General features: G+C 59.6%; 1 protein-coding gene and 1 long non-coding RNA gene across 2 annotated transcripts; one reads left to right on the top strand and one right to left on the bottom strand.

The window, feature by feature from the left end:
• The first annotated feature begins 263 nt into the window (after window positions 1-263).
• On the top strand, window positions 264-15,206 carry NPC1L1 (NPC1 like intracellular cholesterol transporter 1). The gene is made up of 19 exons (XM_030307597.1): window positions 264-629; window positions 1,455-2,983; window positions 4,872-4,972; window positions 5,448-5,620; window positions 5,817-5,945; window positions 6,220-6,402; window positions 6,850-6,964; window positions 7,071-7,198; window positions 7,499-7,636; window positions 7,758-7,847; window positions 11,881-12,071; window positions 12,186-12,310; window positions 12,804-12,930; window positions 13,016-13,071; window positions 13,804-13,954; window positions 14,065-14,296; window positions 14,383-14,496; window positions 14,577-14,739; window positions 14,988-15,206. Exons 1-19 carry the CDS (start codon window positions 576-578, stop codon window positions 15,182-15,184), a joined length of 3,996 nt encoding a protein of 1,331 aa, XP_030163457.1. The 5' UTR covers window positions 264-575; the 3' UTR covers window positions 15,185-15,206.
• Window positions 10,893-14,673, bottom strand: LOC115508661. Its single transcript, XR_003967069.1, has 5 exons — window positions 14,604-14,673; window positions 14,093-14,262; window positions 12,193-12,269; window positions 11,890-12,029; window positions 10,893-11,548 (listed from the first exon to the last, which is right to left on the bottom strand). It is a non-coding gene; the product is annotated as an uncharacterized LOC115508661 (long non-coding RNA).
• Window positions 15,207-15,265: the final 59 nt, after the last annotated feature.

Here is a 15,265-nt window from a genome sequence, read left to right as displayed (position 1 = left end):
ATCTGGGACCTCTAGGACTGTCAGACCCCTCGGGAGATGGTCTGCCCCCTCCACCCAGAGGGGGCTTTGTCACTGGTCACTCCACCCATAACAGTCCCCTCTGTTATCAGGCTGTTAATATTAATTAACTGTTGCTAAGCTTGACAGTGCAAAGGTGTGTCCCAGCCAGAGCTGGCTGGCTCCCAGGAGGGGGCTGAGAGAGAGGGGCTCTGGGCTGGGCTGGGTGAGGGGGGGCAGGCTGTGGCGAGCAGGCTGGTTCTGGGGGCCAGTCCTTGCTTTGGGAAGCGGATGAAGGGGAGACCCCAGCGCCTCCCCGGGAGGCTCGTGGAGAGGGTGGGACTCAGGTGGGAGGGCAGGAGAAGGTGGATCATTAACCAGCTGGGAGCTGTGGGGCTCAGCCCCATTGGTCCCTGACCAGTCAGGTCAGGCCCTCCCCAACGGGGACGCTGCCTTGCTGAGCACCCCCGGGTTAAGTGTATGTGCTGCCTGGACCGGCACTGTGTGTCCCCAGGAGCCAGCCCTCAGCTGTCCCCGTGGCCTGGCCCCTCTCCCCTAGACGCCTTCCCAGAGCCAGGATGGCGGAGGCCGGACTGAGGGGCTGGCTGCTATGGGCCCTGCTCCTGCACTCGGTGAGTCCCGGTGCCAGTGGTCACCCCTCCACTGCTGCCCGCAGAACTGTCGGGCAGGGGGCTGCTTGGCCACAGTGAGGAGGGCCTGACTCTGAGGGGCTGGCCTATGGATAGATGAGGGACCCCAGGCGCCCCAAAAGAGGAGTGTGGGCGGGGGTCCTGGGTGGCCCATAGCTCAGGGTCATAGGGTGAGGTGGACACGAGTGCTGGGGATGGGGGGTGCCTGTGTGCCTCCCATCCCTGGTGCCCGCGGATGTCCTGGCCTCAGGTGGCCAGTGGAGGGACGAAGGAGGGTCCCATCATGGGATGCCTTTGGGGTGGGCTGGGGGTGCATGGGAATCACCCAATGAGGGTTGAACGCTAGGTGGGGAGGAGTTCCTGGGCTGTGGCACGTCTGGGGGGGGGGGGCGGCTGAAGGCTGCCAGCCCCAAGCAGGTGAGGGAAGGTCTGCACAGAATCTCCCAGAGGGGCCCTGGGCCCCCAGATGCAGCCTGCAGCCCCCCAACCTGTCGTGGCTGCCGTTTCTCAGCAGGACTAGGTGGTAGCCTCCAAGGGTGTCCCCGCCCCGCTCCGCCGTTCTCCCCACCTGTTTCCTCACCCTCCGGCATGACCTTGCTAAATGCAGGTCTGCCGGCCACCTCCCTCTCCTCAGTAACCCCATCACTTGGGACACAGGCCTGGCTTGTCCAGTCATCACGCCCCGAAAACTGCGGGAGCGCCCGTCCCTCCCCAGGTCCCCGGGCTGTGCACCCCATGCCCGCCCCTGCCCCGAGGCCATCTGCTGCGAGTGGCGCTGGGCCCCATGGTGATGGCATCCCGCCGTAGGCCCGGGCCGAGCTGTACACACCCATCCACCGGTCTGGCTACTGTGCCTTCTACGACGAGTGTGGCAAGAACCCAGAGCTGTCCGGAGGCCTGGCTCCCCTGGCCAACGTGTCCTGCCTGTCCAACACACCCGCCCGCCTCCTGGCCGGCGAGCATCTGGCCCTCCTGCGGCGCATCTGCCCCCGCCTGTACGCTGGCCCCGACACCACCTACGCTTGCTGCTCCGCCAAGCAGCTGGTGTCCCTGGAGGCGAGCCTGGCGGTCACCAAGGCGCTCCTCGCACGCTGCCCCGCCTGCACCGACAACTTCGTGAGCCTGCACTGCCACAACACCTGCAGCCCCAACCAGAGCCTGTTCGTCAATGTGACGCGCGTGGCCCGGCGCGGGGACGGCCGGCCGCCGGCTGTAGTGGCCTACGAGGCCTTCTACCAGAGCAGCTTCGCCAGGCGGACCTACGACTCATGCAGCCGGGTGCGTGTCCCTGCGGCGGCCACGCTGGCTGTGGGCACCATGTGTGGCGTTTATGGCTCCGCCCTCTGCAACGCTCAGCGCTGGCTCAACTTCCAGGGGGACACAGGAAATGGCCTGGCCCCCCTGGACATCACCTTCTACCTCTTGGAGCCTGGTCAGACGCCGGGGAGTGGGGTGCAGCTTCTGAATGGGGAGGTGGCACCGTGCAACGAGTCCCAGGCAGACGGCGCAGCCGCCTGCTCCTGCCAAGACTGCGCCGCCTCGTGCCCCGCCATCGCCCGGCCCCAGGCCCTGGACGCCACCTTCTACATGGGCCGGATGGCAGGCGGGCTGGCCCTCGTCATCACCCTCTGTTCGGCCTTTGCTGTACTTACCGCCTTCCTGGTGGGGCCCCGCCTGGCCTCCCGCTGGGGCAAGGGCAAGATGCGGGACCCCACGGTGGGCACCAGCCTCTCTGACAAACTGAGCCTGTCCACGCATAGCCTCCTCAGCCGGTGCTTCCAGGGCTGGGGCACGTGGGTGGCCTCGTGGCCGCTGAGCATCCTGCTGGTGTCCATCGCCGTGGTGGTGGCCTTTTCAGGAGGCCTGGCCTTCATGGAGCTGACCACGGACCCCGTGGAGCTGTGGTCGGCCCCCAGCAGCCAGTCCCGGAGAGAGAAGGAGTTTCATGACCAGCATTTCGGCCCCTTCTTGCGGACCAACCAGGTGATCCTGACGGCACCCACACGGCCTGGCTCCAGCTACAACTCCCTGCTGCTGGGGCCCAAGAACTTCAGTGGGGTTCTGGCCCCCGACGTCCTGCTGGAGGTGCTGGAGCTGCAGGAGACGCTGCGACACCTGCAGGTGTGGTCACCCGAGGAGCAGCGCAATGTGTCGCTGCAGGACGTGTGCTTCGCGCCCCTCAACCCACACAACACCAGCCTCTCCGACTGTTGCGTCAACAGCCTCTTGCAGTATTTCCAGAACAATCGCACGCGCCTGCTGCTCACAGCCAACCAGACGCTGACCGGGCAGACCTCTCAAGTGGACTGGAGGGACCACTTTCTCTACTGCGCTAAGTGAGTCCTCGCCGGCTGGCCCTGGGGAGGGAGGGGGACTGCCAGGTCCCTGCAGCGGGGCTTGGCCCGGCCCCTGGGGTCCTGTGTGGCCCCGCGTCTCTGTCTCAGGGGCTGCAACACACCCTTCCTTTCCACACTCCTCCCTGCCACCCCCGCTGTGGCTCCCACTGGCTGGCGTGGGTTTGTGCGTGGCCATCATGGCCTCCCTGGTTCTGACCCCGCTCAGACAGAGCAGTTGCCTCCTTGCTGTTCTTTCTTTGAGTGTGATGGAGCGATTTGATGTGTGTGCGTCCATGCAGGCCCCCAGCACCGCAGGGTCACCCAGCAGGGGCTGGGTGCCCCTGTGCAGGGTGCAGCCACACACCGTGGTAATCTTGGGGTCTGGTCCCCAGCTGCCTCCACTCTGCTGTGCTGCAAATGAGACAGCAGTGAGACTGCTGGGCCTTGGGGTTGAGAGTGAAGGCTCACCCGGGAGGGCAACGGGTGGGCGGGCAGTGGCCGAGGCTCCCTGAGATTATAGTGTGCAGAGGTCCACAATGCCTGGTCTGGGCCTGCTGACACTGTCACAAGAGACCAAATACCCCGGTTTGCTCTGGCCCAGGTAGAGGCTATATCTACTGACATCCACCACATGATGAGACGACAGTAACAAGCCCCATTACATGTCAACATGAATAGCATACTTTTATACAAAATAACTATTTTCCAAACAAGAAGAGTCAGTGATAAGAGTGACATTGTTTTACATCTTTACAGATCTCTTTGTTGTCTTGTTTAATGGGGGATAGCTGGCTTCTGGCTTCTGCGTGTGGCCTGCTGGCTGGGGCCGTAGTGAGTGTCTCTGACGTCACGCCCATGTGGCTGGACGAGGGGGGAGCGTCGTGAGAGCCTCCCCACGTACTTGGCGGTTTTCTTTGATATACACCCAAACTCAGCATGTGGTTTTTCCTAAATGTTAGTTGCGATATGGACTCTGAAGGCACATCAGCAGACTGTCTCTATCCCTTATACCTGATGGCAAATGAAGGGGAAAAGGCGGAAAGCATCTTATATTATTATGAGATTGGTTTTGACCTTGCAGACCCTCGAAAGGGTGTCTAAGACTCCCGGGCCCTGACACCGCACTGAGAACCACTGGATTAGGTGAGGGACCCAGGGTTCCACCCCTTGGGCTGCTTCCCAGAACTGGTGTCTTGGTCCTGGCTGGCGCTCAGAACTGGCGAGTCAGGGAAGGAGCTCTGTCCCCAGGTCCAGTCCTTGTGTTGGCATTATTTTGATTTTGGATGTTCACAACATCTCTGGGGTGGTCTGATTATCTCCATTCCAGAGACAGGAAAACTGAGGGCCAGGGGTGTGGTGAGCTGCTCAAGGTCACATAGCAACCGGCATGCCCAGGATAGCTGGTGACCCATGTGCTCACTCACAAAGACCACTTTGTCAGGGTACCCAACACGCACTTGCAGGAAGGCTCAGTAGAGACATGTCCAAGGGGTCTGGGCTAGTAATTTGTGCACAGAAAGGAAGATCTGGTCTCAGGGCCTGGGGGTTCCAGGCTGGCGGGGGGACAGGCTGAACACTGTGAGGCTGTCTTGTAGGAGTGGAGCTTGTGCCAGATTCCCGGGGCTAAGTCCTGGTGACCCCCGGTAGTCCACGTGTGTGACACTCATGGACCTGCCTTGTCTGGGATGTGGTCTCGAGCCTGCAGAGTCAGCAGGTGTGAAGGGAGAGCTCACACAGCCCTGGTCACAGAGCTCTGCTCCACTCTGGGTCGGGCTGAGGGAAATTTTTTGGGGAAAAGTGGTTCTGACCATGGGTCAGGGGACAGTGCTGGCCGTCTGGGGCTGGCAATGGGCACGGGGCCAGGAAAGGTCCTTCCTTCTCCCCCCAGTGCCCCTCTCACCTTCAAGGACGGCACAGCCCTAGCCCTGAGCTGCATGGCTGACTACGGGGGCCCTGTCTTCCCTTTTCTTGCTGTGGGGGGCTACAGAGGTAAGCCGGGTGGCTCTGGGGAAGGCCAGCAAGGAGGCAATATGGGGCAGGGACGGTGGGTGGGAGGGTGGGAATACTGATGGGCTCTCACTGCCTGGGGTGGCCAGGCTTGTGGGGGGCTGGCTGGGGCCAAAGGACTGCTACCTTTTTCATCTTCTCCCAGCCTGCTCAGGCCCTCTGGTTCTGTGCCTGAGTTCACAGGCTTGCCCTTGGCTAAAAGAGGGAAGTGGGGTGGAGGAGTAAGACAATGACTTGGATATGGACGGTTGGGGAGGGACGAAGGGGTGCTGCTAGAGGCGGGGGGGCAGGGGTGAGGCTGGAAGGGGAAGGGGAGCAGGGGTGAGGCTGGAGTGGGGGAATGGAGCTGGAGTGAGCAGAGGTGAGGCCAGAGGGAGGGAGGTGAGCAGGGGTGAGGCTGGAGTGGGGAGGGGAGCAGGGGTGAGGAAGGAGGGTGGCTGAACATTTCTTATCCCAGGGAAAGACTACTCTGAGGCAGAGGCCCTGATCATGACCTTCTCCCTTAACAACTACGCCCCTCGGGACTCCCGGCTGGCACAGGCAAAGCTCTGGGAGGGGGCCTTCTTGGAGACGATGAGAGCTTTCCAGCAGCGGACAGCCGGCAGGTTCCAGGTCACATTCATGGCGGAGGTAGGCTTCAGGCTCCCTGCCTCTGGAGGGGCGGGCGACCCAGGTGGCTTTGGTGGGTCACCGTGTCCCCCTCCTGGACCCCCCCACCCCGGGCGACCCTGGGCCTGCAGCTGCCCACGAGGAAGACAGGACCCAGCGGCCTGGCTGGGCTCACGGAGCCTTCAGGTCAGCAGGGCTGGGGGGTGTGCATCCACAGCGCTCCCTGGAGGACGAGATCAATCGCACCACGGCCCAGGACCTGCCGGTCTTCGGGGTCAGCTACATTGTCATCTTCCTGTACATCTCCCTGGCCCTGGGCAGCTACTCCAGCTGGCGCCGGGTGGCGGTAAGGATCTGGAGGGGCCCAGTGGGGTGGGCTTGCCTGTCGGGGCATCCAGAACCTTCCACAGAGCAACCTGTAGACATCCCCGCAGTGGCTCCCCAAGGAGTGATACTTCTGCTCAAAAGGCCTCATGATCGACTCCCATCCTCCTGGGGCAGGACCTGTGCTGGGGGATGCGGGAACGCAGAAACCCCCAGCACGCCTGCCCCAGGCCTGCCACCCTTCTCCAGCTCGGGGTGGGGGGCAGCTGAGGAGACTGAACCCCGCTCCATTGCAGGTGGATGCCAAGGCCACGCTGGGCCTGGGCGGGGTGGCCGTGGTGCTGGGAGCAGTCACGGCAGCCATGGGCTTCTTCTCGTACCTGGGCGTCCCCTCCTCCCTGGTGATCCTGCAGGTGGTGCCTTTCTTGGTGCTGGCCGTGGGTGCTGACAACATCTTTATCCTAGTGCTCGAGTACCAGGTGAGAGGGCGGGGCTCTCTTCTTCTCGCAGACCCAGCCCTGTACGGGTTTGGGCCTCTGGCGCACTCCTCTTCTGCACCAGCATTCGTGTCCACAGTCTGTGCAAAACGGAGCATCCTGTATCTTGCACACACGTGCGTTCCTACCACGTGTGCCTCCTTGCCCTGTGCTGAACGTCATGCGGCACTATTCGGCCTCCTCTGTAGCAGTCCACGGACGTGCAATCCCCGTGGATTTAGCCTCTCCCACTGGTGCACTTTTAGGGACCCAGGGATGTATTGGAAGGAGTGTGCCGTGCATGGCCTGGAACACGCCAAGCACGTCTCCCGGCCAGACCCTGAGAAGCAGGGTGTTCGCAGGGTCCGCTCCTCACTGGGGCGGGGCCTTCCTGCCAGGGCTGTGCCCTCCCTGCTGGCCCTGGACGCTGTCCCTGGTGTCCCCACACAGAGGCTGCCGCGGAGGCCTGGAGAGCGGCGAGAGGACCACATCGGCCGCGCACTGGGCAGGGTGGCCCCCAGCATGCTGCTCTGCAGCCTGTCTGAGGCCATCTGCTTCTTTCTCGGTGAGGCTGGGCAGCCCCTCCCCACCGGGGTGGTGCCTGTGGGCGGCCCCTTCCCTCCACTGTGGCAGCAGATGCCACGCCCTGAGATTTACCCCTGCACCCCCAGGGGCCCTGACCCCCATGCCAGCGGTGAGGACCTTCGCCCTGACCTCCGGCTTGGCTGTCATCCTGGACTTTCTGCTGCAGGTGTCAGCCTTCGTGGCCCTGCTGTCCCTGGACAGTAGGCGGCAGGAGGTAGGGCTGGGGCAGGCCCCGGGACCCGCCGCCAGAGCCGGCTCACAGAGCGGGGCTGGGTGCAGGGACGGCATGTGGGGCTGTGCGGGCCACGCAGTCCCTAGGACCCCACGGAGAAGCAAGTTTGGTTTGATAACTTAGGGGAATAGGATCAAATCTGCAAGGTACAAAGGGCCAAGAAAAGCTAGAAGTGAGATGTTGAGAGGGACAGTGCAAAGTGTGGTGGTGTTTCATCACCGTGGAAAGTAAAAGTTGAGAACACAGCACGCTGGCATGTCCCCCCACCCTGCGGCCCTGCAGGCCTCCAGGATGGATGTGTGCTGCTGTGCTGGCGCTCGGGAGCTGCCCCCCCCAGGCCAAAGCGAGGGGCTCCTGCTGCGATTCTTCCGCAAGGTCTACGTCCCACTCCTGCTGCACCGGGTCACACGTGTGGTTGTGGTGAGTGGAGTGGGAGGGTCTGCCTGCCCGCAGGGACCTCAAGCTCGCCCGTGTGCGGGATGGTTGGGACGCCATCGGCCCAGCTCCAGAGTGCCCCCCTTGCCCCCCCGCCCCCCCACAGCTGCTGCTGTTCACGGGCCTGTTTGGAGCCGGGCTGTACCTCATGTGCCAGGCCAGTGTGGGACTGGATCAGGAGCTGGCCCTTCCCAAGGTGAGCTGTGCCCTGTGACCTCCTCTCGGTGGCCCAGGGTTCAGGGGGGACAGGGCACACCCCCGGGGGCCAGGTGTGGGCGGGGGGACCTGGTAGGCAATGTGGGGCTGTTCACGACGGGGACCCGGGAGAGCAGCTGAGCCGGTGTGTGGATGCACAGGGGCGGCGCCAGCCCCAAGGCTCCTGGGGGGCAGAAGCAGGCCATGGGGGGCTGGCCGTGTGGGGCGAGCATCCAGGCAGAGTGACTGACGGCTCACCTCATGCCTGCCCTGTGCTGGCACACCACCTCCTCGGGCCCGGGAGACAGGGAAGGTCAGGGGCTCTGTGGAAGGTAAGACCTCCATGGCTGGAGGGGCCAGATGGCCTCGTGAGTTGAAGAGAGGCATGCGAAGGATCTGAGGAGGATGGCAACGAGAGTGACCGCACCAACTCCCCCTGCCCTACCCACCCTGGTACCCACCGTGTCCTCTCTGTCTCTGTGGACTGGACCCCTCTCAGGACCCCCCCCCTTCAGTGCGTGTCCTTCTGTGTCTGGCTCCTTCCACTCGGTGTCAGGTTCTCCGGTGTCAGAGCGTCCTTTCCTGTCAAGGCCGACGATGCTCACACATTCATGCGTGCGCGCGTGTGCGCACACACACACACACACACACACACACACACACACACTCTGCATTGTCTTTACCCCTTGTCTCTGCACAAGGCTTCCTTCCTGTCTCAGCGTTTGTAATGAGGCTGCTGCAGACGCAGGTGCACAGAGATCTCTCTCCAAACCTGCATTCCATTCTTCCGGGTGTGTTCCCAGAGGGGGAACTGCTGGGCCACGTGATAACGCTAACTGTAATTTATTTTTAACTTTATTTATTTATTTTGAGAGAGAGAGAAAGAGCACGAGCAGGGGAGGGGCACAGAGAGAGGGAGACAGAATCCGAAGCAGGCTTCAGTCTCCGAGCTGTCAGCACAGCCTGACGAAGGGCTCAAACCCACCAACTGTGAGATCATGACCCGAGCTGAAGTCAGACACTTAACCGACTGAGCCACCCAGGCACCCCCACCCCCCCTTTTGATAGTACCATCCTGCCCGGTGTGAAGGGGCATCTCACTGAGGTTTTGATTTACATTTCCCAGATAATCAGTGATGCTGAGCATCTTTCCATATGTTTATTGGCTATTTGTGTGTCTTCTTTGGAGAAATGTGTGTTTAAGTCTTTTGTTCATTTTTTATCAGATTGGTTGTTTTTGTTTGTTTGTCTCTTTGCTCAGTTTTGGGAATTCTCTAGATATTCTGAGTATTTTTAATCAGATACATGATTGGCAAATGTCTTTTCCACTTCTGTTGGTTGCCTTTCTACTCTATCAGAGATGTCTTTTGATGAACAGAAGTTTTCAATTCTCACAGCACCTGGCTGGCCCAGTCGGAGTGTGCAACTCTTGATCTCGGGGTTGTGAGTTCAGGCCCTGTGCTGGGAGTAGCGATTACTTAAAAATAAAACCTTTTAAAAAACTTTTTTTAAGTTTTCATCAATTCTAATTTGCCTATTTTTCCATTTGTTACCCAGGCTTCTGGGGTCATTCAAGAAATAATCACCAAACTCAGTATCTGGAAGGTTTCCCCTGTGCTTTCCTCTCTGGGAGTTACAAATTCAGCCCTTAAGTGTTGGGTCCATTGGAGTTAATTTTTGTGCATAGTTATGTATATTTTTGAAGGTCCAACTTCATTCTTTTGTGTGTAGACGTCCCGTGTCCCCAGCAGCAAGCGTTGAAGAGACTCCCCTTCCCCACAGAATGGTCTTGGCACCCTTGTCAGAGTCTATGTTGCCATACACGCAAGGGTTTACATCTGGGCTGTCTTCTGTCCCATCGGTCTGTGTGTCTGTCTTTATGCCAGCACCTCACTGCTTAGATTACTATGCTTTTGTGGTCAGTTTTGAGATCAGGAAATGTGAGTCCTCCAACTTTTATTCTTTTTAAAGATTATTTTGGCTCTTTGGAGTCCCTTATGAATTTTAAGATGAATTTTTCTATTTCTGTAAGAAATGTCATTGGGATCTTGATAGCATCACACTGAAGCTGGAGGCTCCTTGGTGACCTGGATAATATTCATCCTCCCAGCTCGTGGGCACAGGCATCTCCCCATTTATTTGTGTCTTAATTTCTTTCTGAGATATGGCATGGCTGTCAGCATGCGGGTCTTTCACACCCTCGGTAAAGTTAATCCCTAAGTATTTTATTCGCTTTATGCTCTTATAACTGCACTTCCCTTGGCTTCCTTTTTGGGTTCTTCATTGTTCGTGTATAGAAATGAAACTGATTCTTGCGTGTTGATCTCGTAACTTGCCACTTTGCTGAATTTCTTTACCAGTTTTAAGGGGTTTTTTGGTGGAATGTTAGTTTTATATACATACCATCATGTCATCTATGAACAAAATTTTTCCTGTATTTCTCCTTCTCTCCAGCTCTGGAATTTGTTCCTGGTCTCCGTTTTATGTCTTCTATTTGGTGGTTTTTCCACTTTGTCCATACTTTCTTTTCTTGACTTTGTCCGTATCTTATTTTAGCTCTGTAAGCATTCCCAAGACAGATGTTTTAAAGTTTCTGTCTGATTCTGTCTGTTCTTTTTCAAGATCATCTGTTGATTAGTTTTTGTTCCTAGGTATGGGCCACACTTTGATTCTTTGTGTGTCTTGTGATTTTTGTTGTTGTTGAAAAACACACAGTTGGGGCGCCTGGGTGGCGCAGTCGGTTAAGCGTCCGACTTCAGCCAGGTCACGATCTCGCGGTCCGTGAGTTCGAGCCCCGCGTCAGGCTCTGGGCTGATGGCTCAGAGCCTGGAGCCTGTTTCCGATTCTGTGTCTCCCTCTCTCTCTGCCCCTCCCCCGTTCATGCTCTGTCTCTCTCTGTCCCAAAAATAAATAAACGTTGAAAAAAAAAAAGAAAAATTAAAAAAAAAAAAAAAAAAGAAAAACACACAGTTGAGTTGTATCATATGGTAACTCTGAAGATCAGATTCTCCTCCCTTCTCTAAGGTTTGCTTTTTTTTTTTTTTTTCCCAAATGTGACGTTGCTGTGTCTGTGTCTGGGAGATTAGCCTGTGGTATAAAATTAAAGTCTGATGAGCCTGTGCCTTTCCCTGGTAATGTGCGGTGACTTCAGTATTTGTGTTTGAATGTCCTATTCCTTAAATGGCTGGCTCCCCAAAGGAGAAAAAGGGGAAACATGAAGCGGAAAATAAGCCAGTCACTTGCCATTTAAATATCCTGGCAGTCGGGCCAGCTGGAGGCGGGAGAGACCACGGTACAGCCTGACTCTGCACCACCGAGATCAGAAGCTCAGTGACCGGCAATCAGAACGCAAATCCGCCATGTATAGAGTGTGGGGTCCTTATGTCCCACGCTGGACTCCGCAAGCGGTATACAAACTGCCCCTGGGACACCTGCATGTGCTGGGAGCTGAAGGTGTAGACACGAAGCACAGTTCACCATCCAGGCCTTTCCCTGGAAGCTGCGAGCCCTCAACTGCCCCCAGGGCTGCAAACCCCATCAGACGGGTTGTGCAGTTGTGTCTAGGTTGGGGGCGGGGGTGGACTCCTGGCTTCTCGTACTCCGTCTTCTCTTCCAGAGCTCAGAGGTTTTGGGAGAAAGGAACAGGCCATGCAGGTGCCTGACACACCGCCTGTCTCCACGTGCACACGCCTGTGGGCTGTGCTGGAAGGGAGATAATAGGAAGGGATCGTGTTACACGTGCATGCATGTTTGTATGCCTGTCAGAGTGTATTCACGTGGGGCGGAGTATGTCGCTCTGTGTGTGTACTGGTGATTAGGATACGATGTGCACACGCACCTCTGTGAGCACGTCTCTATGAGCAGGTGCGCCCATGTGTGTACCTCCTGCACACACTTCTGTGAGTGTGTACGGACCTCTGTGAGCATGAGCTGGATCGCGCCCCTGGGTGTGCGGCAGACCTCCGTGAGCACCAGCTGGAGTGCGCCCCTGGGGTGAGTCTGGCCCCAGCCTCACTGGCCGTCCTCTGTTCCAGGACTCCTACCTGCTCGACTATTTCCTCTTTCTGAACCGCTACTTTGAGGTGGGGGCTCCAGTCTACTTCGTCACCACTGGAGGCTACAACTTCTCCACGGAGGCGGGAATGAATGCCATTTGCTCGAGCGCAGGATGCGACAGCTTCTCCTTAACCCAGAAGATACAGTTCGCCACTGAGTTCCCCGACGAGTGAGTGGCCAGCTGCCCCCTCCTGACTCTCCGAGGAAGCCCAGTACCTTGGGGCCACCAGAAGAACTGCCCACCTGGTCCCCCTACCCCAGCCTCCTCTCCATGTGCCCTCAGGTCTTACCTGGCCATCCCTGCCTCTTCCTGGGTGGATGACTTCATTGACTGGCTGACCCCGTCCTCTTGCTGCCGCCTGTATGCCTTTGGTGCCAACAAAGACAAATTCTGCCCCTCGACCGTTAGTGAGTGCAGGGCCTCTGGGGGCTCAATGGCCTACCTAACACAGCTTGGGGAAACTGAGGCAAGAGAGGAGCAGACTGGCGAGGCCCACTTGCAGGGTCGATTGGGGTGGGGGTGTGGGCTCAGAGCACACGTGTGGGTGACCACGCCCCACTGTGCAGGCGCCCCCTGAGTGGTGATCTCTGGGCACACCAACACTCGAGGGTGGTGGGTGGTGGAGGGCCAGGTTAGCATGTGGCTCTGGTCCCAGAGCAGCTGCGATTGTAGGGGAAGTGGGGAGGCCCAAGGGGGTTGTTTCTTTGCCCTGCACATCTCTTCCTCACCTGCCTACAGCTGCCAGCAGTTTCCACAGCCCTGTCCTACAGAGACAAGGGCAGACCCCTCCAGACCACACATGTCACATGGCTGTTGGGTGGTGGAAATATGTGGGGACCTTGGTGGGAATGGAGCCGGGGGGGGTGACGCCTCTGCCCAGAGCCCCCGCTCTCTTTGCAGACTCCCTGGCCTGCTTGAAGAGCTGTGTGAACTTCACTCTGGGCCCCGTCCGGCCATCAGTGGACCAGTTCCACAAATACCTGCCCTGGTTCCTGGAGGACCCACCCAACATCAAGTGTCCCAAAGGGTAAGCCTGGGGTGGGTGCTGGCGGGGGACGGTCCCCGAGTGTGGCCATGGCCTTGACGAAGCCTTCGCTCTGACTTTCTGGCAGTGGACTGGCAGCGTATAGCACCTCCGTGGATTTGGGACCTGGTAACCAAGTTTTAGGTAAGCGTGACCTCACCTGGCAGGGAAGACCAGAGTCAGCTGCTCCCAGGGCAGTGGCGGGGCGGGGGGGGGGGGAGGGGGGGGCAGGTCCCTGCAAGCCCCGGGGAAGAGCCTCTCAGCCTCCAGTCTTCTCTCCTCCCTCCTCCATGGGGGCTTTGGCCTGCCCTGGCCCTGTCCTCAGAGGTCGTGTTACCCGGCTCCACGTTCTCAGACTTCACCCCTGTGTGCCCTGCCCCAAATCCTCAGTCGGTGAGACATTCACGGACTCTCACCAGTTGGTGCCGCACCAGGCCACCCACACCTCTTCCTCACATGCACAAATCACGCCCAGAGGCGGTCACCTGGTTAAGCGAATGGCTATTGCACCTGCCCAGGGGTCACCCACAGCACAGCCCTGTCAGGTGAACTACTTGCAGGGTTTTGTCTCCCTTTCTGGATCTTCCCTCTAGGAAGACGCACATCGAAAAAGTAATTGAATTAATCTGAAACATCCGATGCATGTTTTGAAACCCCGGACAACAGCATCTGGGTTTATCCTGGTGTCTTTAGGCTGTGCCCGTGGCAGTCAGGCCGGGCGGGCCTCCCACAGGGGTGCAACCCCCAAAGGCAGGGCCCCTCACTCACAAGTTAAGAATTCCATCCTGGTGGCTGCCCAGCCCATCCCCCAAGTGTCCCTGGGGTTTGAGGGCGCCTGCAGTGACCTTGACCTTCCTTGGCCCCACGGGGGCGCAGCCTCGAGGTTCATGGCCTACCACAAGCCGCTGCGGAACTCACAGGATTACACGGAGGCCCTGCGGGCGGCACGCGCACTGGCGGCCAACATCACCGCCCACCTGCGGCAGGTGCCGGGCACCGACCCGGCCTTTGAGGTCTTCCCCTACACGTGAGGCCCGTGGCAGGGGTGGGAGGGTCCTTGGGGAGCCTGGAGCCTAAGCCGGAGGCGGGAAGTGGCGCGCCCCCGGCGGTGACAGCGCTCCGCTGCCCCGCCCACAGGATCACCAACGTGTTCTACGAGCAGTACCTGACGGTGGTCCCCGAAGGCCTCTTCATGCTTGCCATGTGCCTGCTGCCCACGTTCGCCGTCTGCTGCCTGCTGCTGGGCATGGACCTGCGCTCCGGCCTCCTCAACCTGTTCTCCATCGTCATGATCCTCGTGGACACCGTGGGCTTCATGGCCCTGTGGGGCATCAGCTACAACGCCGTGTCCCTCATCAACCTGGTCACGGTAATGTGCCACGCCGGACACTCTGCTTCCTTCCAGAGACCCCACGCCCCGGCCCTCGCATGCCTAACGCCCCTCTCTGCCCCCAGGCAGTGGGCATCTCCGTGGAGTTTGTGTCCCACATCACCCGCGCCTTTGCCATCAGCACCCGGCTCACCCGGCTGGAGAGGGCCAAGGAGGCCACAACCTTCATGGGCAGTGCGGTGAGTGGGCCGGCCACCCCCCTGCAGTTCCCGTCCCCCCCCACTCTGTGCCCCCGTCTCACGGGGCCTGTGACCCCCAGGTGTTTGCGGGCGTGGCCATGACCAACCTGCCGGGCATCCTCGTCCTGGGCCTGGCCAAGGCGCAGCTCATCCAGATCTTCTTCTTCCGCCTCAACCTCCTCATCACCCTGCTGGGCCTGTTGCACGGCCTGGTCTTCCTGCCAGTCGTCCTCAGCTTCGTGGGTGAGTGCCCAGAGGCCTTCCCGTACCTGCTGGCCTGCAGCACAGCAGGGCCCCTCCCCCACCCGCTCCCAGCAGTCCCAACCCAGGGGCCCTCCCCCACCCACTCCCAGCAGTCCCAACCCAGGGGGCCCTCCCCCACTCCCACTCCCAGCAGTCCCAACCCAGGGGGCCCTCCCCCACCCCCTCACCATCTCCTGCCCAGCACGTGGCCTCCCTGATCTTGGGCCTCTGGGGCTGTTCCTCTGCAGGGCCCGATGTCAATGTGGCTCTAGTGCTGGAGCAGAAGATGGAGGAAGCTGCCAGGGCCAGGGTGGCTTCCTGCCCGACCCACCAGGCCCCGACATCCACAGCCAGCAGCACCTACATCAACCATGGCTTTGAACATCCTGCCAAGAGCATGGGTGGTGCTGTCGGTTCTCTGTCCCGCGGTGGGCAGGAGTTCTGAGGAGGCTGGAGCTCCTGTCCTGGCTCACCAGCCCTGACCCCTGGGGCTGTGCAGCTTCCCTAATGGGGGTCCCTTCACCCG

Source organism: Lynx canadensis, chromosome A2, assembly GCF_007474595.2.
Source record: "Lynx canadensis isolate LIC74 chromosome A2, mLynCan4.pri.v2, whole genome shotgun sequence".
NCBI lineage: Eukaryota > Metazoa > Chordata > Mammalia > Carnivora > Felidae > Lynx > Lynx canadensis.
The sequence above is the reverse complement of the archived record's forward strand: the minus strand, read 5'-3'. Positions and strand labels throughout refer to the sequence as shown.

Excerpts from the sequence above, each read along its gene's own strand:
- NPC1L1 (XM_030307597.1), top strand. The coding sequence starts at position 576 with ATGGCGGAGGCCGGACTGAGGGGCTGGCTGCTATGGGCCCTGCTCCTG. Across the intron at positions 7,637-7,757 it reads GGGTCACACGTGTGGTTGTG|CTGCTGCTGTTCACGGGCCT; the intron begins GTGAGTGGAGTG and ends GCCCCCCCACAG. Across the intron at positions 14,497-14,576 it reads CAACCTTCATGGGCAGTGCG|GTGTTTGCGGGCGTGGCCAT; the intron begins GTGAGTGGGCCG and ends TGTGACCCCCAG.